At 43.1% G+C, this 23,859-nt stretch overlaps 1 protein-coding gene across 7 annotated transcripts in view; it reads left to right on the top strand.

Annotated features, from left to right (window-relative positions):
* Positions 1 to 6,736: 6,736 nt before the first annotated feature.
* The window catches only part of AGPAT4 (1-acylglycerol-3-phosphate O-acyltransferase 4), a 79,947-nt gene continuing 62,824 nt past the window's right edge, over positions 6,737 to 23,859 (top strand). For 3 of the 7 annotated variants that reach the window (XM_037392853.1, XM_037392854.1, XM_037392847.1), the window contains exons 1-2: positions 6,737 to 6,847; positions 21,840 to 22,070. In XM_037392853.1, coding sequence (XP_037248750.1) covers positions 21,893 to 22,070 — 178 coding nt within the window. In that variant the 5' untranslated portion in view covers positions 6,737 to 6,847; positions 21,840 to 21,892. Of the gene's footprint in view, positions 6,848 to 21,839; positions 22,071 to 23,859 lie in introns of those variants that run through there. The other 4 variants (XM_037392848.1, XM_037392850.1, XM_037392852.1 and 1 more) reach the window with 3 other exon arrangements.

The raw sequence follows: 23,859 nt of genomic DNA, 5'->3' as shown, positions 1-23,859 counted from the left end.
TTGGAGCAGGGCGTTTGCCTCAGGCTTGAGGAACATAGTAAATTGGTGACAAGGGACCCAGCAATCTCAGGCAATGTGATGCTCAAGGAACTTGAGGATTGGTTTCAGGACAGCCTGCCAATGGTTTGTAAGAGGTTGCTAATTACTATCAATTGCAGTGATTTTTTCCAAAGGAAGTGGATTGCAATTGCAAATTCATAATTGCAATTTCACATAGACCACAAAGGAGTTGTCTGAATAAGCAGCCTTTGATTCACCACCATCTTCTGCTGGATTCAGACTGCTGACTAGCACCATACCCTCTTGTCACACCCCTAGCTATCCCCCAGGTCCCAAGCGTTTCACTGAATCAAAGAACAGAAGGGAGGAAGATACAATGGGGCAGCTTGTGCCATGAAGCAAAGATGGAGGGGCTGATTTCTAGCATACAAAGAGAATCAGGGCCCTCATACTGAAACAGTGCCGGGGTTGCTGTGATTTGTGCTGGAGGCCATACGTAGGACTGAGGCGGACAAGAATATGGACAGCACATGGGGGCAACCGGAGGCAAAAGCAAGCTCTTACATAAATGACCTGATCTTTTGTGTCTGATAGTGCTTATGAAGAGGCTCTGCCATGGCACAGTGGCTGGCACAGTCCTAGAAAGAGAAAAGGTGTGGTATCATCACTTAGTTTGCATCTGCCAAAAGGCAGCCTGGGATTACACGCCTTTCTCACACTTCTGGCAGATCCTTTGAAGTTTTGCCCCATTCACAGGCTGCAGGACAACAGGGCATAGTACAGAACTGGAACCAAACATGTATAAAATATTACAGTTAAGGATTCAAAAGTAAATAATTAGTAGATGCCAGCAAGGCACACACAAAATCTTTCACACTGAGGCAATTTTACTTCAGAAAGTATACTTTTAGCCATGTTTTCGTCACAGCCTGCCTTAAGAGCATTCTACTGTTTGACATGGCCTAAGCACCACAAGGCCTAGGCTCCTGAGAACTACTTTGTCATTTTTCTCACAGGTGTCCAGTCTGCTTTTCATTTCCTGGATCCTTTCCTTTTTGAGCAACTGCTGTTGAGGGATGTCTTCATCAGATTTCTACCTATTTTATGTAAAAACATTCCTGTTTTAAGGTTTTCACTCTCATTTAAGAGTGTCATATTCAGGAACTATTTTCCTTTTCTCTGGAACCTAGTACTTTTCTTAATACAGCATCCTTATGCAATAGCTAGTTCTGGAGCTGTGTCTGCATCCACTGAAATCAATGAAATGCCACTGGGAGCAAGATCAGGCCAAATCACAGGAAACAAAGAACTAAGGGATCAAGGCAGGAAACCTGTCTCCAGCTGTGACATTGGAAATACGTAGGTTTCCAAGACCATAGCTTCAGAGGGGAGAATGATGAACTTGAAGAAATTAGAGGAAAAGTAGTGTCCTATATGCTTTTCACACAGGACTGAATGTATAGTGTACTGTGTTTTTTTCAGTGGTATCACAGGTACTTGGCAGCCCAAGGCAAAAGCAGTACAAAATCTTATCTGACTTTCATTCCTTTTCTCTAAGTCCTGACCTTCTAATGCTCTTTGTATGCTCTGGTATCATGTCTTATGCAATCTGTTTCTGCAATTTAGTATGAAAGATATTGTCCCAAATGTTTTCATTCCTTAATGTGCATAACAGACATTTACAAGAACTGTAAGTATTCAGCTTTTACCCAATTACCTTTTAGCAAATGCAGGCTCACATAGCTCATCCCTACACATTATCACAGCATAAAGCAGCCTTGTCTTCATCATACCGAAATAATTATTTCCTCTTATAAGTGATGAGCAAAAAGAATGGTTGTGTGGATTTGTTTCTGACTGTTAACGTCTGTGTAACTACATATGCAGATTAGGTATTGCTCTTGAAGACCTGGAGAGCAGCCAGTGTGTCTCTTCCCCGGTAAACTTGTTGTAAACAGCGTTATGCATAAGCAGCATTGGTTATTACCAGGGCTGAGCTACTTCAGCCTCCAAGTCATGCAGACTAAGATTTTGTTCTACAGTTTCTTATCTCTGCTTCTGGAGGACTGGCAGTTTCCTGAGTACCCTCTAAACAGCACTTACTTTTTCAGCTCCAAAGTGATCCTTTGGAAATTTGAGGAATTTCACCCCCTTGCACAACCCCATGACTGTGACACTAACAGACATTGGCATCTCTGTGTTTCCAAGGTGCCATTGAAGCCCTCACCATTTTGTACTTTCTGAACCATGTCTGATCAGAGCTGCAAGATTTCCTCCTGCCACGGGGCATGGCGGTGGGTGTCTGTGCACATGTGTGTGTGTGTGTGTGTGTGTGTGTATGTAAAATTTCTGCTCTGCATCTGCATATACAGGTATCTCTAAAGCCAGTCACCTGAGCCACCAAGTTTGGGCACGAAGTGGTCCACATAGAAGTCTTCATTTTAATCAAGTTTTAAGAAACCAAGGAAGAGAAACCTGTGGCATTTTGTATTAGATACATGTGTGGAGAGAAACAAAAGCCCCTCTTCTCACAGGTAGGCTCAAGCTGCATACTTGAAACAGCTGTGGAAATAATATTTGCACATGTGTAAAGAGGAGTGTTTATTTTGTTGATGTCAGTAGGTGTGGAAATATTTGGACTAATTCTGCAAACAGTAATTTGAAAACCTTTTTGTATGTTGTGATCCTTGGTATTTATTAAAGGAATGATATTCTTTAAAAATGAAAAATGCACCATAATTAATTAGTAGCCATGGACTTGTTGCAGAAAATGAAGCATGCTGAAAGAAAAAACATGTTAAAAGAAACATATTTTTTCTGCATCTCAGCCAATATTCTTTCTATATGTGCTACACTTTGTAAAGGGTCAAATTGGACAGTTTGGAGCTCATATTCCTGTAATGCTTAGGCCATGTCAAACTTTTTTTTTTTTTTTTAAAAAATCCTCACACAGCTCTTTTGCTGATGCATATTCAATTAAAGAATGAGTCTCTTCGAAAGCTAACTGTGGCCCCAGGGTTTAGTTTTAACAGGATGATTCCACTTGTGGGTACCATGTGGCTTCTGTGCAGGGAAGTGGGGTTTTCTATATAAAAACAGTGGATCCACTGTATAGCTGAGTTAGAGAAGCTGGCAGGTGTCACAGGGCTAGTCCGCACTAGAAAACTTGCCCTGAAAAGCTAGTTACGCAGGCTACGTGTGTGCGTGTGTGATTTTCAATGCCAACCCCCGACCCTAGAAAATTTAAATTGATAACACCTGCATCTGTATTAGTACTTCTATCATCACAACACTGCATTGTATCAGTACCTTTCATTTCTGGTTTCCATACTTAAATAAACTGTTAGCATATATTAACCTATGTACACATATTTTCATCTGGTTTCCTAAAGGAAAAAATTGTGCAGTCATGCTACATGCAACAATCCTTACAAGAATTCCTGAACTTGTTAGCTGATTTTAATCAACCCCAAAAAAGCAGCAGAGATCTCAGACACAATTACTTTCCCACAGATTTCATAAAGATGGATAAATGAAATACAGGAAAGACTTCCTGTTATTGCCTGCATGGAGGGACAGCCTGCAGTTCAGCCTTTATTACACTTAACCTACACAGAAGAGGAATATTATGAATGCTTTTAAATGCAGGAAAATGTGTCTTTTATAATCCGCACTTTATTAGATACTAGAGAATCTAACTAACACACGCAGCCAGAGCAACCTGGGCTTTCTGAGCCCAGCAACTCACGGCAGCATATCATAGCATATCCCTATACAATATCTACCTTACCAGCAGCAACACAGGGGTGCTGCCTCTAGAATGGCATAGCTAGAACCACAGAACTTGCCAGAACAGACAAGCTTTTGCCTGCAATTAAATTTGTGAAATTGAATTCACAAGGCACTTAAAAATACGTGTGGTGATCAGAGTTGGGATCCAGCTGTTAGAACCAGCAAGCAGTTAATTTCACTTCAGCTACCAGAGATAGCTGGGTTCCTTACTAACTGGAACTTGTGCTTTGCCCAGCAGGAGACTGGGGTGGGTTTTTTGTTGCTGTGGTGGTTTTGTTTCATTTTTTTCTTACAGGGAAACTCATTGAAAGTTACCCTTTTCACACACAGTGAGAAATGGCCTTAGGATAGCTGGGAGGAGTCATCACCTGGTTTAAGTTCATAACTCAACTCTTAAGTCTTGCTCAATGCAAAAAGGGTATTTGCATGCCCACAAGCAACAAGGAAAGAACTTCACTGAGGCTGCAAACTCAAGCACTCAGAACAAAGAAATGCCAAAACTGAGACCCGAAGAAACTTGATTTAGCTGCCCTTGGCCATATAGTGTGGGGTTTTTTAATTAGCTGTACAAATCTTAATATACTCTTCAGCACTTTGGAGGGTAGAGCAGCTTAAGGAAAGAAAATCTGGTTCCTTTTTATCATCCTTGTTCATAGCACCTACAAAAATACACAGTGAGGACCCTGCAAACCTTGTTTTTAATACATAAGTATTCTTTGGCTATGAGCTTTCCAGTCTTAATCTTTACCATGGTATCTCACAGCTTCATAACATTAATATTTACCTTTAAAACCCCAATTTAAATGAGGGGTTTATTATTCATAATTTCCTGGTTAGACTTTTGAGAAACAGATTTAATGCATCAAAACTAGGATTTCTCTCTCCACTGGAGAGTTTTCTCAGGTGTAAAGCATCCATAAATCCTATTATATTCAGCCGCAGCTTAACACTAATGAAAGCAAGAAGCCTGATTTTTATTATGGCTACCCAGGAAATGGGGAACATACAAATAATCATCTGCAGAGTCTGGTCTCAAGGCCAAATAAGTAAAAGATGTTCGGGCACTACCACATTCAGCATCAGGGTGCCTGACTTCTGGACCCTTGGCTGTCAAAACAACACCTAGATCCTGAGTGAGATGCCTCAGAATAATATCCCAAAAATCTGTACGTGTAGTACACAAAGCTGCTTAAAGTAACTAGTAGGGGAATGCTTAGGACATAACTATGCTACGAATGCAGCCACTCTTCAGAATAAGAACCTTATTCAGGGATCTTAAGTCTTCTCCCTCTGCCTGGAAGTGTCCCTTTTTTAAAATGCTGTGGCTGCATCTTTTAAAAGACTGGCTGTGACCAGTCTTTTAAAGTATGGCAGGAGAAATAGGCTTTATCAATGTCTTCCCATATAACAGTTCAGCAGTTAGACCACTGGCTTGTGAATGCCAGTGAGCTGGATTCAACTCTGTCGTGACCAAATAGGAGGAAGGTTGCTAAAGCTTCAACTCCTGAAGAGTACACTCACCCACCCCACCAGCAGGAATCTGTTAGGCCCAGATGGTACTGCTAGGTCTTAATGGCCCTGACCAGCCTCACCTGGGACCTCCACTTACACACTCTGCCAATGGACCAAGGGCTCCATTTAAGCTCAGGTCTGAGCCTTTAGTACCTGCCTAAGCTATCTAGCAGATAGATGTGTTTTCAGTTTGGTCTCCTGCCTTGTTTCCTGGATGGCTCCATGTTGTAGCCCTATCTCCTGCTGCTCCTGACTAGATTCCCTGTACAAACTCTACACCTGATTCACTGCTTCATCTTGTCTAGGGCTGTCAACGGGTGCTGCACTGTGCTGTGGATGCTCTGTTCAGATATTGTGGGGCAGTGCTCTGGCTGGTAAGGATACTACCTGCACTGTGGTCACCCTCTGCTCTAGGCTTCAGCAGCAGCCTTGCTCTTGCTGCTCTCTGAGGGAGCTGTTGTTTTTTGTCCTTCCTAAATGTGGTATCTCTGTGAGAACACTTCCCTATTGCTCCCTAAAGAATGTCCTCCAGTGACTAGTCCTATATCCACCTATATAGACTAGGTGCTTATATCCACCTTCTGCGCCTGTGTAATGCATATTACCACTTCCATAGTTCAGTGTTTCCTTCAACTAATTATAAAAAATAATTTAAATTGAGGGTAAACAGTAATGCTAGCTGTTCTGGATCAGGGGCTCTGCTCCAGCCAGCTCAGCCCAGCCCTGGTGCAGCCCCACACTCTGCAGACCCAGTGGCGCCTCACCCCAGGCATTATCCCCTCCCAGCGCTTTGGGTGTTGAATAGACTCTGTTCTTGCTGTTTTCTATTTGGGAAAGCTGCTTTTTCATTCCATTCAAAGCCTGACAGCAAATGTTTGCATTTTCACAGAGTGAATGTGGTGTGTTGGTGTAGTCGGTGCTTGGATGACTGCCACCTGCATGTATTTTTTTCTCCACGGTACTCAGGCCACGGAGCTGGTGTTCTGTTCCCCAGTTTCTACTCGAAGTGGCAGATACTCACAGGTGCCCTTCAGCCTGCGACAGCTTGCAGCCTGCCCGCCGGGAGGGCTTCCGCGCGGGCACAGCCCAGTCTGCTCCCTCCAGCGTTACCCCGCGTTTGCCCCCGTAAGGGACGACGAGGGGTCAGCCCGGTCACCGGCGGCCCTCAGGGGACGGGGGCTGCCCTGCGCCCCTTCCCCCGGGCCGCCGCCGCCGCCCCCCCGCGCTCCTCGGCGGCAGAGCCCCCCCGCTCCCCTCCGGCCTCCGCCGGGCAGACGCCCCGAAGGGCAAGCGAAGCCGGTGCGGGGAGGTGTCGCCCCATCCCACCGCCCCCGGAGGAAGTGACATGGCGGGGAGGGAAGGCGAGGGGCGCCCTTTTCTTCCTGGAGCCGCCCGGCGGGTGGAGCCTGGCGGCCCCGCCCGAGCCGGCCGCCTCCCGGCGCGTGCAAACTAGTGGCAGTTGGTGCGGCTCGGCTGCCGCCCCGCCGCCCGCCCGCTCCCGGCGCCTCAGCGCGGCACGCATGCCAAGGCCCGGCGGCGCCAGGTACGTGCTCTTCCCCTGGCGGCCAGCGAGCTCCTCAGGTGTGGGGCTGTCCTCCTCCAGCTGGCTTGGTGCCCATTCGGGAAAAAGCAGCCCCACACCAGACCCTCCCCGAAGCAGCCGCCTGCCGGTGTGCCGTGGCTGCAAGGCGAGGGGCCGGCGGCGTGTGCGAGCGAGGCGGGGGGCGGCGCGGCGGGAGGCGGGCTGCGGGCACAAGTTCCCCGATATATTCGCCACCGGGCCGGGTCTTTCTCCTCCCCCCCACCCGGCGCCGCCGCCCGGCCCCGCCGCGCCGTTTCTCCCGCGGCCGCCGAGAATTTTCCTGCCGCCCGTGGGCCCCTTTACGGGGCGAGCGCTGCCCTCGCCGGGGTTTCCGTGGAAACAGCCGAGCTGCGGCGGCCTTGCCCCGCCGGGCCCCCTCCGCCGGCGGGCGCGGGGCGCTGCCGGCCGGGCGCGGCGGCCCCTTCACTTTCCTTTCGGGCTTCCCCTCAGGCGGCGGCGGGGCCGGCGGGGGGGGGGGGGGGGGGGGTAGGGCGGTTGCTGTGGAAACGGGCGGGTGCGCTCGCCCGTTCGCTGCCTGCTCCCCGAAGGCCGTTCTTGGCGGGAGCGCGGCGAGCCGCGATGGCGGGGGGCGGGGGGGGAGTGCGAGTGCACAGTCAGCGGTCCTGGCGCTGTTTTCCCCGTGGTACCTGGAAGTGGGTGAGCCGAGGCAGCGGGAGCGGTGGTTAGGCGGGGAGAGGGGCCGTCCGCCGCCCTGCTGCTGTGTTCACGTGCTGTAGGAGCTCTGCCTCCCATCTGGCTGTGGCTCTTCATAAAAGACTTTTCAGCCGAATAAAATAATGGCCACGAACTGACCAGGTCTGTCGGCTGATACCGTGGTGCAGGGAAAACTCCAAGGGAGCTATTGTTTAAACCCGAAGTAGTCTTTTGTAGCTTTTATTTCAACAAGTGAGCACTCACTCGTATGGCTGCAAAGACAACCAAGGAAGGAGTCTGAACAACGTCACACGGAGGCTTCTGCTCTTGTTCTTTGTTATGTGCTTCTCAGAGTTGCAAGTGTTTCGAGACCATGTATAAACATCTAAGAATGATGTACCTTACACAGGTGCTTGTGTGGGAAAGACCAACCTTGCTGCTAAATGAAAACTGAAATACTTAACAAGAGGTGGAAGTATGCAAGAAACTAAAACCAATAATAATAATGATAATAATCTCCCAGGCTTTTCTTTAAAAACAGTGATGCGTCCAGCTCAGGAAGTTGTACCAGGCAATTGTAGCCTCAGCTTGTACTGATAATCAAGTCACACTAAGAGTGTGTTGTGAAAGAATTAAAAGCTGGTGGAGTGGAGAAACTGACGTGGAACAACTTAAGCTGAAATTTGCAGTCTTTTTTCTCTAAGTTCTCATGTGAATGATAAGATTACTGTAGGCATACAGAGGTCTGTTTACTGTGTGCCATGGCTACCTCTGTTTAAAGACTGACTGCGTGTTTGCTGTCATTTCCTGACCGGCACCTTTCTTGAGCTGTTTGTATCTGATCTAATGCTGTGTTTTTCCAAATACTATGGATTAAAGTGTCTTGGTTCATTTTAGGAATTTGTGTAAGTATTATGCATAGCTTTGCTCTTTCCTATTAGTGTTTTGCATAATAATGCCTGAATAAGTTGTATTTAAAAATGAATCTGTGTTTTATGAAAGACGGAGAGCCAGGATTCATGTGGAAGGATACATCTGAAAGTCTGAACAGAGAAAGTATTGGAAGCTGCTGATAGGTAAAGGTTGCTCTTAAGCAAAGTTTGGTTGTGTTGTTGGCAAGCACTTGTAGCAGATTTTTAGTAAGTGCTTCACAAGAAGCTGTAAGTATTGTATTTTAGGAGGGGGAAAACTGCACAGAGATGTTAGCACTTGCCCAGAGTAAGGTAATTAATTGTGTTTCCTGAAACCCAGTATATATCAGTTTGGTGGGGAGATTGTTCCTTCAGTAAGTCTTGCATCCAGCCAAAATCCAGAGTCATTGAACAGTGTTCATCTTCTCTCTGGAGTGAGGCATGCTTTCCTGGAGTAATGGTTGTACTTCACTTACAGTTTATTGTACTCACTGTACCATAACAGAAAAGAGCTCTGTAGGAAAAGGATTCTTTAGCAGGTGACGGATGAGAACCCTATGACTGTGCTCTGCCCTACTGAAAAGGGGTGGTTTATTGCTTTCTGTTGTGTAACCTGATGTTATTGCTGGAAGGTGAAGATGGAATAATGCCCTTTGAAATCTCTTCGATGTAGGAAGACACTGTCACAGCTGTGCTGAGGTCAGCAAGATATTCTTGTGTCGCAAATGTGCACTTTTGGCCCTTAAGACCAAATTACTAATACAAGTTCTAAGTCTAAAGTCGAATATGCACTGCATGATGTAGAAGAACCCTTTCCTAACTAATTGCATCGCTACTACTGCTGTTGGTATGTCCTGATAAGGGAGCAGATGAACAAGAGGGCAGCAACACACTGTAGTGCACTGTGCATGTGCTTTAGTTAGCGAAAGCTTTTGCAGATGTGGGCCTCCCTCATTAGGGAAAACACCGTGTGAGTCAAGGCAACTGTCTCCTCAGGTGTTTGATTTAGCTGTACTGAGTGCAGTGGGCTTTTTTGCAAGGAAACTAGAAATGTGACTGAGAGCAGTACCCTGTATGCTTTGTGTTTCAGCACTGGTACGCAGCAGCTGAGTATGTGTTTCTTCCCCAAGTGCTTTTGTCTGTAGGATGGTTTTGCCAACCCGATTTGGTTTAAGGCATTTGGAAGGTTTGCCTTCCAATCTGTTGTTTGGTGGTCTTAAGCTCATTCACATCTGATTGTGTCATGAGTACCCTGATCACCTCTGACTAATGCTTATGTGCTGCTCGGAAACTGCTGACTCACTTCGTTTTTCTGCTGTTCCCCTGTCCTCCTCCAATGCCTCAGACTGGAGATGTGGCAGGTTCAAGGTAAGGTCAGGGAAAGAGGAAATGGAAGTGAATGAGAGTAACTGTGTGTTGTGGTAAGGATGAAGATGCTGTAAAGACCCCTCTTTGGTAATGTGAGAAAAATAAGTTGGCTGTAATGGTTTTCCTGAAAAGGTATATAAACCATGTGTTTGGAACTGGGCAGAGCGGTCTAACTGTAGTGAGCCCAGAGATAGGAGATGCTGGATTAAGGTCCTGCTAGAGGTCTGCTCTTCATTGTGAACTTAAAGCCTTTTTACTTCTATGCCTCTGTTTTCACCTTCAGCCCTTCTGTCTGTCTTGCTGTGTTTTGCCACGAAGAGCTTAACACTGAAGTAATTTTCTGCTGCTTGCAGAAGGGCTGGCCTCGCTGGAGGTTTCTGCTGTAGCATAAATAAATGGAACAGGGAAAGACAATTAACCAGGTCTAGGCTGGAAAGAAGTCTGAGGTAGAGGTCACTGTGAGAGGGTTTACTTGCCCGAAGGTTAGGAGCTGCAGGCAGACAAGCACGCTGATTTCACTTGCATGTGTGACTGTTTATTAACATCAGAAAAAATTCTGACATGCACCAGATTTAACTTTGTTGGTTAGATTAAAAGGAAATTTCAATCACATTTTTCCAGCAGGATCCAGGTGAATGAAAAGGTTTCTCTGTGCAGATTCAGTTTTTAGATTATACGTGTTTTTTCACCTATCAGGAAAAAGTGAAGATCTCACTTAAAACCTGCTGTTAAAGGCAGGGAAAGAACATATTTGGGGGAAGTCTATGTGTAGGAATGGCACACTATTTGATCTGTTTCAAGCGGTAACAACTATATGAAAGTTAAACTGTGTCCTATTTCTCCCGCATCTCCATGTTATCCCTGTCCTCACACATCATAGTTTGCCTCTTACCATGTTTTGCAGCACTTTGGAGAACACCATTAGTACAGGTGCTGCTTTGCACTTTAGGAAGGTCTGGAAGCATTCTGTCTGCAGCAGCCTACATCTGCACTTGAAGGGGGAAAACCTCATAAATGATTCAAGTTACAGGTGGTTTGTCAGGGCTTAACAAGACTTTAGATGATTTTATGGTTCTAAGGATATGTTTAGACAGTACCAAAACTTGCACAGATATTTACATATCCCTTTCCCACCCCACTCCGCCCCCAATCTGGTATTAGTGAAAATTACCATAAAACAATGCAGTAGCATCAGTGTTGCCAAATGTGCAGATGGTAGGCTGGAGCGATACCACTGTCTTCCCACAACCAACAAATGTAAAACAAGCATCTGGAGGAACAAAGTAACTGAAAGAAACTGTCCGTTCCTGTTGCCCAATAGTGGTAGAGGCACAATAGGGTTATAATTAAGCAGAAAGATAACTAGGAAAGTGCTGTTCCCAAGTTCGTTGAGCCTTCAGCGTGTCATGTTTAGTTTTTACATGCCTGTGCCTCTGAGACTATGCATAAATACTGCATTTCACCCAAGATGAAGACAGAGAAAAGCTTCGTTCTGAATTTAAGCCTTGTAAAACTGTCTCAAATTTGAAGTTAGCAGGACAAATGCTCAGACCCAGGCTTTTAAAAGGCTTTAGGCACCTGAAGTTATGCTGAGTTACAGAAAATCTAGGTAGGTGTTGATGTACCTGATGCTTAATTTAGTGAAAATTTATAAAAATGTTACTGGATTCTTACCAGCATGTTTAGGAATCGTAATGTCTGCACATTTGCCATCCAGTAAGGTAAATGCTGTTGGATCAGGCACTGTTTGTGAATGTTTTTGTTAGAAGTTTAAGGTGGTTTTGACTAGCTCTGGTATTAAGTGCTGAAAATACAGTTCACTGATTAGTTATATCACATTTGGTTGGCTGTTTTTGAGGGATAATGTTTTCCAAACAAGGACTACTGAAACTTGTTGAGAGATTTCTTTTGGCTTCAACAGTACTTGAATCTGGTCCAGAATGAAACCTCCCTTGATAAATCCAGTGCCGGTGATAAAGGCATTTATTCTGTGAAGTTCTCAGATTAAATCAGGCTGTTAGGGGATTGATGATCAGGGAGAAGGAGGAAGCAGGAAGTATTTTGAGTTCATGGTGTAGCAAAAGATTCTGAACACTGGTGTCTTGGAGGTAGAGATGAGTGAAAACTGGTGTGGAATGAGACTGCTGAAATGTGGGTAAAGCAGGCACCATGTTTGTTTGGATTTTCACCTGGCACCTGGATGTCTGTGTTTTTGTGTGGGTGCAACTGAGCCTTTCACTGAAGCTGGGCATCTTATTTTTTGGAACCATGCCAACCACATCTCAGCTGTAAGACACATGTTTTTCTAAGTATTGGGTGTTACCTCTTTAAGGCAGGAGGTGGTTTTCTTTGACTAATAAATCTGGAAGCTTCTCTGCCACATCCATTCTTCAGAAAGAAGCATTGGAAAATACTTTAACGAATAAATATTAATGTCCTGTGTATCCCTGTCTTGGTGTGGCTACATCTTTTGTGTACATTGTCATTTCCAATTTTGGGATGTGATTTTCATAAAGGAGAAATTCAGCTGCTTCATACTTTTCAGTGTCGTATGATAGAATACATCCAAATTACATTAATGCTTAGAGGTTAAAAAAACCCCTTATGAATCTTTTTAACACTTTGGTAGTATTCAGAAAGCATACTAATGATTTTTTTCATATTAATTAAAAATATGCAAATGACTTAGCTGAAGGAGGCAGTCTACTGTTGTGGAAGATGGAAAAAACCCTAGCAGCTCACTTGGAGCTGTAGTCAGGTGTATAGCACTTTTCATTTCCAGCACTGTTAACAGCATCTTGTGATTTGTACTGGCAACTTTTGGATCCCCTCTCAGATGAGGACAGCACTGTTCCCTCATATCCCTCTGATTCTGAAGCATGGAGGATGTGGTCTGTCCCATGTGCCTGTTGCATCTGTGGCAGCATTGTCAGCAGGGCTCAGATCTGCCAAGTGGGAGAATATGGCTGTCTCCAGGAGGCCATGCTGCTCTTGGAGAGAGAGACTATGGCACAAGTATTTATACTGGCTTGGGGGCGGGGGGGGGGGGGCAGTAGAAAACTTACTAGCCCACAGTCTGGTGATGGAAGTGCCACTTGTAAATCAGTGATACTGCCACCGTGGTGTTTTTCTCAGCTCAGTGATTTATGCCCTATTTCTGCCACTTTCCAGGTCTTTTGGTTTTATAAGATTTTTTGCTGCCACAAATGCTTTATTATTCATTAATTGCATTTTTCTGGCCTGCTTAAATAAACAAAACAAAAAAGCCGCACAAGTTAGGAATCAGACTTCTAGGAAAAGGCTTAAAGAGACTTCCCAGAATTAAAAAAATGTAAGTCACAATTCCAGAAAATATAAGAGGTCATTTTATGGAAGCATACTGAGGAAAGGATATTATCCTTTTCCCAGTGCTGATGATTTTTGTCTTTTGACTGTTGTCCTTGAAGCATCTAGCAATACCTTTAATTCCTTCATGGGCAGGAATAATGAGAGTTGTATGTTTGTGTGCATGTGCACGCAATACTGTTGGTTTGGTGCTGAAGCTGTAGCTTCTAGTTTGTAGTATAAAGTCATCCAAGTTGCTGAATACTTGGTTTTCATTTCTTGAGGAATGGAGAAAGTAAGGCAAAGTAGAGTTCATCAGCACACGTCTGGTTTGAACCACCTGCATTTATACCTGTTGTCTCATCTGCTGCCACTGAAGGTCCCTGGCGGAAGTCTGTTCCCTCTCTGCTCTCTACATGTGGCCTGTTAGAAGCTGTTGCAAGGGAAACTTGAGCATGGGCAAGAAGGCAAATCAAGGAGGATTAAAAGTACCATTTTGTTTGTTGAAAGCTGGAGCCTGGGAAATGCAGGTTCTGGAGATGGATTTGTCATGTGACTGTCACAAGCTCTCAAAGAATGTTGTTCCAAGTTCCCCATGTGTAAGATGGCAGCAAGACAGATCTTGCCAAGCTTACTTCACTAGCATCTTCTAAATGGTTGTATATTTCCATGTGAGAGAGGATAGATAAATTCAGGAAAATGGAAAAAAATCCATAATCCTATCCTTAAAGGACTTGATTTTGCATACAGAGATGGACTAACTTATGCTTCTAAGCCTCCTGTGTGGATGTGAAATATCTGCCTAGATACAACCGCTTACCTGTATCAGTGGTGTGGAAAGCTGTCTGTTGCAAAACCAGAGTTGTTAGGAGGCGATACTTTTGTAGTCTAACTTTGTAACTAACTCATTGTGGGTAAGAATAGGAGATTAAATATTTAAAGCTTTGAACTGAACATGTGATCCGTGTTTCCTTGTTGCCTCACATGTAAAGCTGGTTTAGATGTGGGAGAAGCATTTTCTTTGAGAGTATAGGCCAGTTCCTGTACCTTTTACTGACCCTTTGTGTTGCCGTGAATGTAATTTACAGTTCTTTAAAGCAAGATGAGCGATCAGTGTTTGGCAAGCACAAACCATGAGTCTTCATAGGAGAGACCTCCTTTCCAAAGCTTCTCTTACCAAGAGCATGTTTGGACTCCCAGCACAATTTAGAAGAAAGGAAAAGAAAAAAAACCCCAAACAAACCCAAGACTCCCAGCAACCCTGGGTTTATACCTGCTCCTGAAGAATCTGGTTTCTGCCTTCCTCCCTCCCCTCCATTTCTTTGGGCTTGTCTGAAATAAATGTTTTTGTAATAACTACTGGAGAAGTTAGTAGCTACTCTTGTGTTGGATCTGTGTCTGAAATGCCCAGTGCAGAGGTGGTCAACCATGGTGCTGTGCACCCTTGATGCTGGATAAATACCACAATGCCGATGGCAACATCCTGCTGTACTGTCCCTGCTGTCTCATTTTTAATGTGTTAATTTCCCGTGCAGGAGTGGTGGTGGGGATCTCACCACTGAGAGATTTCACACAGGCCATGCACTGAGGACCAATAGCTTAACTAGACAGACTCTGCTCTCTGTACCTCAAGTGTGCAGTTGCCTCAAATGGTCCATGACTGTTCTGTACACGGCTTCATATATCATAAACACAAAAGCATCCCTACCTATGTACGAACCTACATTATTTATATTTGAGAAGGTTTAGTTTGTTGCAGTCTTTCAGATTCTGTTATCTGGTAAGCCACCTGTACTTTTGCAGCAAGTCAGGTCATTCACTGAAGTGACTTGTAGAAACACATTTTTTGGGTGTGTGTGTTTTTTACAGAGGATGGTGCCAGGTGACAGTAATGTGTGGGCCAGGTTACCTTTGACTAAGCACTTAATGTTGCCTATAAGAGCAAATACTAAATTGGCTCTAAGCACATGATATAGTTGCTTGTCCTAGACTCTTTGCTGTTGTTTACCCTGGTTATTTTTGAGGAACTATTCAGGTTGCTTATATTTGTGTGACAGCGTAGCCCACATCCTGCTTAGATTCTCAGTATACTTCCTTGTAAATTTTTGTTTGCTGTGCAGTCATGCTCCCTTGCTCAGTCCCTAAATTTGACTTGTGTATGACATTGCCCTTGGCATCACAAGTAACTTGTTAGGTTAATTGCCCCAGGTAAAGTAAAAGAGGAAACAAGGGACTCTGTAGTCTGCAGACCTGAACTCCAGGGCTGAACTCTGATAAGACTCCTCCAGGCCTTAAATATCTTAGTGCAGCTCTCTTATTTTTCCCAAGCAATTTGCAGATAATTGTGCTTTGGAGAAATACACACACACACATATATATATCTAAAAATGTGTTAAAACACAGAAACTTGTGTGGGATATGGTTGAAGAACAATGCTTGGCATGCTGGAAAGAAGCAACTTGCCTTTGACTGCTGTTTTTGTGAACTTAATGTTCTGCACCCGAGAAAACTGCTGTACTTCACCCTGACGTATTTTTTGAGGATCTGTCAAGGAGCTTGGAACAGAAGCGCTTAACTCTAAGGGGTTTACTCTCTTCCAATAAATGCCTCCCTCATCATCAAGCCCTGCAGTCCCTAAACACGGTGCCTCCAAGGAGTTCTGTATTGCCTTATATTTAATACCAATTCCATATGGCTCCTTGTTCAGCTCCCTCCTTCCTGAGTATTTCATGCTTCTGGAAGAAGAAGCAAGACTGAACTTCTCACCAGAACTTGGGCACTGACTCTTCATCTTTCCCACTCCTTCCCATGTCCCAGGCTGGAGTCATACGCCCTGCCTCACCGTATAAACACTTTTCTTTCTATGTGGTAAGGGGACAAGCACTGAGGCTGTCAGGGCTAACAGCAGTTGTGCTGTACATTTTACCAGCCGAGAGTTTGCACACACCGAGAACTTGTGTCCTGGTAGGCGTGCAGAGTTCACATAGCTGTTTTGCTCTATATTAGATCACAGCCAGAAGAAAATACAGAAGGGGAAGAGGAAAGCATTATGATATGGTAGCCATTTTAAAAAAAACCCTGGATTACTTTCATTTCCTCTGTTTATACTCTGTTATGCTAATTATCTCTCTGCTAAATAGAAAGTAAATAAAAATTCAGTTTTATAGCAAGTCTATAAAGTAGAAATCATAAAATGTGCTGGTAGAGGCCATTCATTCTTCAGCCTTTGAAACAGCCAGACTGACTGATCCTTCCTTTGTAGTGGTGTCTGTTACAAAATATGCAGTTCAGGAATGCATGACTCCTCAGGAAAACCTGTAAACATTCTTAAATTCCCTTAACTTTGTGGGAAGGACTGAAGATAATCTCAAATTCTTCCCTGATTTGTGTTTTTTCTGGGGAGGTGTGGTGGCTTGACCTTGACTGGCTGCCAGGTGCACATCAAACCTCTCCCTTGCTCCCCCTCCTTCCTCAGCTGGACGGAGGAAGAAAATAAGATGAAAAAACCCATGGCTTGACATAAGGACAGGAGATCACTCACCTGTTACTATCATGGACAAAACAGACTCCACTTAGGGAAGATTAATTTATTGCCAATTGATAAAAGAGTAGGGCAATGCAAAACAGAGACAAAACTAAAACTACCTTCCCCACAAGCCCTGCCTTTCCAGGCTCAGCTTGACTCCTGACTCTTCTGCCTCCCCACCTCTTTGGACCCTGAGCAGCGCTGGGGTATGGGGAATAGGGCTTGCAGTAAGTCTATGGCCGTTCTCTGCTGCTCCTTCCTTGCCCTGTTCCCCTGCTCCTCCTGCTGGGGCCTCTCCCACAGGGTAGGGTCCTTCAGGAGCAGGCTGCTCTGGCCGGGGTTCCCTACAGGCTGCAGTTCCTGCTCCTGAGTGGGCTCCCCTGTATGGGCTGCAGCTTCCTTCAGGACACCTGCTGCATCGTGGGGTCCTCCACGGGCTGCAGGGTGGATATGTGCTCCACCATGGTCCTCAGTGAGCTGCAGTGGGAAAATCTGCTTCACCAGGGTCTTCGCCACAAGCTGCAGGAGAATATTTGCTCTGGCACCTGGAGCACATCCTCCCCCTCCTTCACTGACCTTGGCTGTTTCTCTCACATTTTTCTCATGTTTTTCTCACTTTTCACTCCCAGCTGCTGTGCAGCATTTTTTACCCTTTCTTAAGAATGTTATCATAGAGGTGCCACCAGTGTCGCTGATGGGTTCAGCTTTGGCCAGCAGTGAGGTCCCTTCTGGAGCTGGCTGGAACTGGCTTTCTCTGACGTGGGGGGACAGCTCCTGGTGCCTTCTCACAGAAGTCATCCCTGCAGCACATCCCCCCCCATCAAAACCTTGCCATGTAAACCCAATGCTGGAGGTAACTCTAGTAGTTGCCTTTGGGGAAGGTGGGAAGTGATTCAAACCGTAGTTAAGCATGAAGCAAATAGATGGGTAATTCTTCCTCCAGACTTGGGTTTGTGCTGGGTTTGTTTGTTTGTTTGTTTGGGTTGGTTTGTTGGGGTTTTTTTTGTTTGGCATCTACAGATATGTTTTCCTTGAAGGTGAATACATACATGGACACAACCTCATTTTTGCTAACTTTTGACGCTCACTGGCAAAGAGAAGAGTTTCCCGTGACTTGCCTTGCATATGTATTTTGTGTACAGAAGCACTATTAAAATGGACTCTGATATGAAATACAGTGCTGCTATCTGTGCTGTTTTCATACCAACTGAAATTCACTTAGGGGCATTACTGAAAGTACTGTAAGCTGACCTGAGCATATTTTCATAGTCTTACTCTCTAACGTGTCCATCCAAGAATCTGGTTTAGATGAGAAAATGCAAGAATGGGCATCGTCATTATATACTTGGTTGTTCTTAACTTGCAGCAAAGTATTTAAGGACTTTATCAAAGAGCAGACATAAGTGAAAACTTTGGCGTAGGCTTGAAACATGCTATTCTGAAAAAAAAAAAAGCCAAACCAACAGGTATAGTGTTGTCTTGTCTCTATTTGTAAGTATGAAAGATATTAGCTTAGTCTAGGTGCTGTCAGGTAGGTACTGTGTTGCTTTCCACATGCCAGGGACTCTGCTTACTATCTAAACTTTGGACAAGGTGGGCGACAGTTTTTGCTTTGTTCTTGTGCTTTCTGTAAAAGTGCAAACAGTAGTGTTCTTTACAAGATCACTAGTTGTAGTCTCAAAACTCTTACAGACTTTGAAGTACAAAATAGGATTGTTAATTGGCAGCATCCTCTGTTGGAAGGGAGGTGTTCACCTTGCTGTATCACTTCTGTGCCCTCCTGGTCAGCTGTTCTAAGCAGAAGGAGATGCTGAGATTAGTTGTAGTAGAAAACATAGTGGATCTTGCTGAAGAATGAAACTTGGAAGGAAAAGAGGTAGAATGAATAGTGGTGGAGTTTGCTTTTAAACCTGATCCTGTGATCTCTTAGTCACATGAATAGATGCTTGTTGACTTTTTCCCAAGACAGACATTTGAGGTTTGAATCTTTTGTTTTATATCCAAAGGAGAACGTCCTTATCTGTTCTCGATGCTCTGGCTGGCTGATTTTTCCTGATTTGTTTTAAGGGGTGTTCGATAGAAGAGAGCTTCTTGGCAGCTCTCCGATCTTAATAGCTTCTGAGAAAATGCATTGATTGGCCCTTTTGTTTTCAAAAGATTGCTGTAATTTTCAGACATTATCTATAAGGAAATCAGTGTAATTTATTAAACCAGCATCATGGATTAAGAATTAAAGACCTGCTTCTTTTATCACTTAAACTGGTGTTATGTTGATGTTACCCTTGAGGAACTTTAATAAGAGAGCGAGCAAGTGGAAGAAGTTCCTATGAACTCTTAAAAAGCAAATTTCTAGACCTCTTTCATAAGCTCAGAATTGAGTCTTGAAAATAAATTTTCACATTTTTGTTGCTTGTACCAATAATAAACGACATTTCTTGGAGTTTGGGTAATGAAAAGAGTCTGAAAAGTGTCATATTAAAAAAAATGTTCTAAGAATGAGCTTATGCCTGAGAAACAGAACACTTAGCTAGCATTCTGCATACAGTGCTTGGGTTGCAGATTTTTTAGGGAAAACAGCTTGCATTTAATCAGAAGAGAAAATTAATCTCGTCTCCCTACTTTTCTGAAAAGCAATTTTTAAGCAGTGACTCTTAATTTCTTGTTCCTCTTTACAAGCAAGTTAGGTTAGGTGCATTTCAGTGGTATTGCTTAAGTAGATTTTACTCTGCCTTTAAAACATATCTTAGAAGTTTTACAGAATTGAAATTTGATGACTGAGGTATGAAAGTGAGGAATAAATTACTTTCAAACATTGCATTGCAGCTTTGTAAAATTGTAAGATAGTAATTATACTTTATCAGAGTCATCTCATTTTTGTTTATTTTAAAACTGTGAAGTTTTGTTTTAAAGACCTGGTATGAAGTAAATGATTCACATTAACATAACATTTTTAACACAGTTTGACTACTATTACAATGAAAAAAAACCCCAAGGAATGGGTGGGCTAAACTTCTGGTAATTCTTCCTTGTCAGAGAGCCTGTTGATCATCGGCTTACTATTGTAGATTTCTGTTTATTATATCAAATACTGAATTTTCAGATCTCCATTGCAAGTAGACTATGCTTTAATCTTATTTTGTGCATTATTATTTTTTTATCCTGTCCCTTACTGATCTCTGGGAATTGTATTAGATTAGAGTGATCCTGTGGGATGGAATTAAACAGGCCAGCTAGCACAAAAAAACTTTTGATCAGTTTTAGCCAAGGACCCTAAGATAAACCCAGTCATCAGGGTTTTGGGCACTGCGCAGTCTTTTAAACCATCCACTTTGAACTAACTGGTTGCTTCCATTCCAGTTGTTTTAAAGAAGTGATCTAATCCTGCTACTTGGTGAAGTCTGACTTAGGGAAGTGACATCTTGTATCTTTCACTGTAAACTTACTCAAAACCTGGGTTTGCTTTTTTAAAACTTTTTTTAAGTGTTTGGCTCTGTCTTCAGAGTGTGCAGTGGAGGGCCTGGGACATGAACCACTGCAATGGTTCCTACTAGACAACATTTCTCATTCTACTTGGCCAACAAAACCAAAGCATTTGGTCAAAGCCCATGCTAATAAATTATCTGCCACCCTCAGAAACATGTCTTTAACAGAATGGTTGGTTAAAACTGGAAAAGCTTTTTGCAAGCATCATGACAGTAGTTACTACAATGAACAGAGGCCTGTGCTGCCGTTCTGGGCTACATACAGATGGTGTCTGCTTTGGTACTGAATAGTACAGCAAGATAAAGAGAACAGTCTGTGATACACAAAGGGCACATTTTGCCTGCTAATAATAGGCTTGGGACTGCCATCAACTCTTTATATAAATTATACAACAACACAGTTTCTTGTTCTTAAGTTTTTCTTCATCTTCCTTGCAGTTGAATACCTGGCTAAAATAATTTCCTATGGCTTTGCAGCAGTTCTTGTTTGTGTGCTTTGTTACGGTAAGCAGAGTCAGCAAGGGCAGTAGAACAAATGTTTCAGGACGCTGATCTAGACTCATTGTGTCACATAATAGGGTCTCATATAAACTCAAAAGATGGGCATAAAGATTTTTTTCATCAGTTAATTCACTGGGATGGTGAGAGCTGCTGTTTTGTTACTGCCTGTGACTGGCACATTCAGAAGTACTGTCTCAGGTCTTCCTCAGAGAGAGAAACAGTGGAGGAATGGAACGGGATGGCAGCATCTCCTGCTTGACTGTATTGAGAAAACTGGGCTGTTGTTTACTGAGAGGTCACATCTTTGTATGAGACCACCTGCACGAGACTAGTGTTGGTGGTAGTGATGTTGAGGGGACGTCAGTATGGTATTTGTAGGCCAGAATACTTGACAGAGTACACTTCCTCTGAATGCTCAGCTCCTAGGGTTGGACTGGTCCTTTCCAAAATTATACAAACGTTTCTTAAATAACCTAAGAGTTGATTTTTTTAATATTTTTTTTTTCTTCTGGAAACACTGCTGGGTCATGAGTTAGTACTGTTATTGATGTTTCCTTTCTGGGTTTATGGAGTATAACTGACAGAATTACGGTGTCAAGGAATAGTTGAACAAACTGTATGTATTGTGCATAGCCAAGCTTTTATTCTCTTGTCAAAATCAACCGGTATTTGACTGTTTCAAGGGAGCAAGACAATAATGCTAAAATTAGGGGCTGCTGCTTTTTCTTGGTTGGGGAGCATGTGGCATAACCTGTAGAAGAGGACACAACTTCTAACAAAGCTCGTGTTTATTTTGGAGCAGCTCTTGAAGATATCAGAAGCCACAGTATATGTCTTATGAAGTACAGAGAATTCAAATCAAAATATAAGTGCATTATTTTCTCATATTTTATCAAGAAAGACCTGAAAGAGGAGTACTGCAGTCTATGGGATGGAGTCATATGCTCTTCGGTTTTGCAGAATTACGACTGAAAAGTAAAAGTCTCCAAAGCCAAATGTAAATTAATTCAGAGATGTAGTATTCTCTTTCCGTACTTACTTTTGCAACTATTGCCATCAGGCCTTTTTATACAATAGAATTAACTTTCATTTTAGTGTATTCAAGTATAAAATGGGAAGTGTATATTAACAGTTTGTTTATAGACATAAATGCACTCTGTAACCACTGATACTATTTGGTTTTGCAGGTTGTCTTCTGAATATTGGGTCTGAAGGTACCCTCTTGCTTTGTCAGCAAATCATGGACATCGTTGGCTTTCTGAAGTCTCAATTCATTTGCCATCTTCTGATCTGCTACATATTTATAGTGTCAGGACTGATCATTAACTTCATTCAACTCTTTACACTTATACTTTGGCCAATCAACAAGCAACTGTTCAGGAGGATCAACTGCAGGCTGGCTTACTGCATATCAAGCCGTAAGATTTCATTTTGTTTTTAAAAGTATTTTCATATTTTGTCTTGAAGGAATTGGTAGGAAAGTTCTGAAACAGATTTCAAAGTAACCTATATAAAGGTCATTACTGCTTCCTACAGCACTTGCCTTTGTGTGAAGAGGTGTGTGCTTTGTTGAAATGTCCTGTTCTGCTGAAATGTGTTGCTCTTATATCGGGATGCTTGCGTGACTCAGGATTTCAAAGAAAGACTGCCTCTGTTGTTTGGCTAGCCATCATGTTCTATTAAGCCAAATGAGAAATATTGACCAAATAATAACTGCACTTGCTGAGATGTGTTATCTGTAAGCTTAACAGTGTTAAAAAGTCACTTCCAATAATGCTTTCAGTCTTCTTGTCATGCGTGATTTTGCTTATGATCTTGGTTCAACTGTTTCATGTGTGAATATTGTTCAGGACTGGGAAGTAACAGTAAAAAAAGGAAAAATCTTTGATTCCATTTGTGTCTTTCTTAAGCCAGTTGTAAACTCCTGTTTCTTTGAACAGGCATTTCAGACCTTAAGCTGCATCTGTATGTATTCAGTATATGCGTGTAGTTACAATGTAGAATATAGCAGGTAGGCTGTAAGCATTGAAAGAAGCAGCAGTTGCATTTTTTTTTTTATTTTCTGGGTGGGATGGTCAACATAAGCTCAGGATATTACTTGTAGAAAGACCAGAATTGTGTAACAGCTGGGAGACTTGGCAGTTCACTGACACTGGACTAAACAGGTAATTCCAGTGGAATGAATGAGACCTGTATCCATCCAATTCTCCTTTGTTAGTAGGAGGTCGGTTGAATCTCTACCTGTCAACAGTGGATTGTAAGAGCATGTGTAGTTTTCTTGATATTATCAGTCTGCTTATATATTTGTTTTTAAAGAGCTATGACTGCAGTTTCAGTACTGATTTATAGCAGTGCAACTTCTGACTTCCATATAATTGCTCTCAACTTACAGTAGAGAGCATTCTCCACAGAAGCTGTTTAAAACTATGGTAACGTGCCAGCGTTCAGTAGCTGGGAGCGTGCTGTTACGTGTGGCAACCTTCTTGAGAGATTTCCCTGGGCCTTTCTGAAACTGAAAAGTACTTTCTAAAAATGAAACTGTTGCAAAGTGGATGCCTTTTAAGGCTCCCTAAAAATGATTCAAGTGTGATGTCATTGTCACTGCTGAGTGTGTTACGGAGAGTTTTGTAACACTGAAAACTGCCCTCCAACACAGTGTTTAAAAATGGTGCTGTAGAAATGCAACAAAATGGTATCCTTCAGGTCACCTGTTCTGCTACTAGGAACCTGAAAAGGGGAAGAAGCATTGTTAGCATTCATAATAACTGCTTATAAACTGCTTGAGATAAAAATCTAGCACATGCGTCAAACTGGAGGCCACTAGGGATTATTTCTCCCTCATAAGTGACTCTGATGGGCAACTATTCAGAGCATTTTTTTAAACATACTTTTGACATAAATGTTAAAGCTGAGTCAGCATGTATAGGCCCAAATAAATTGAGGGTGCTTGGAATAAAGAGAGGACGTTCCCACTGAAAGATTTCATTTTTGCTGTCCGTGTGTATGTCCCTAAGTAATGAGTTTGCAAGTACTATTCATTTGTATGTATGAATAGCGGCATGAATATGGCTGGATTTTTACCTTTTCTCTGGTAGCATAGTGTTGAAGCCATAGAGTGTAGAAGATACTGGACAGCTGTATAAAGGTATATATAGGTATTTTATTAATATTTTACATGCAGTGTCTTCTGCCCCATTCTTCCTCTTG

This window comes from Falco rusticolus, chromosome 6, assembly GCF_015220075.1.
Source record: "Falco rusticolus isolate bFalRus1 chromosome 6, bFalRus1.pri, whole genome shotgun sequence".
Lineage (NCBI taxonomy): Eukaryota > Metazoa > Chordata > Aves > Falconiformes > Falconidae > Falco > Falco rusticolus.
This window is presented reverse-complemented; position numbering and strand designations above follow the sequence as displayed.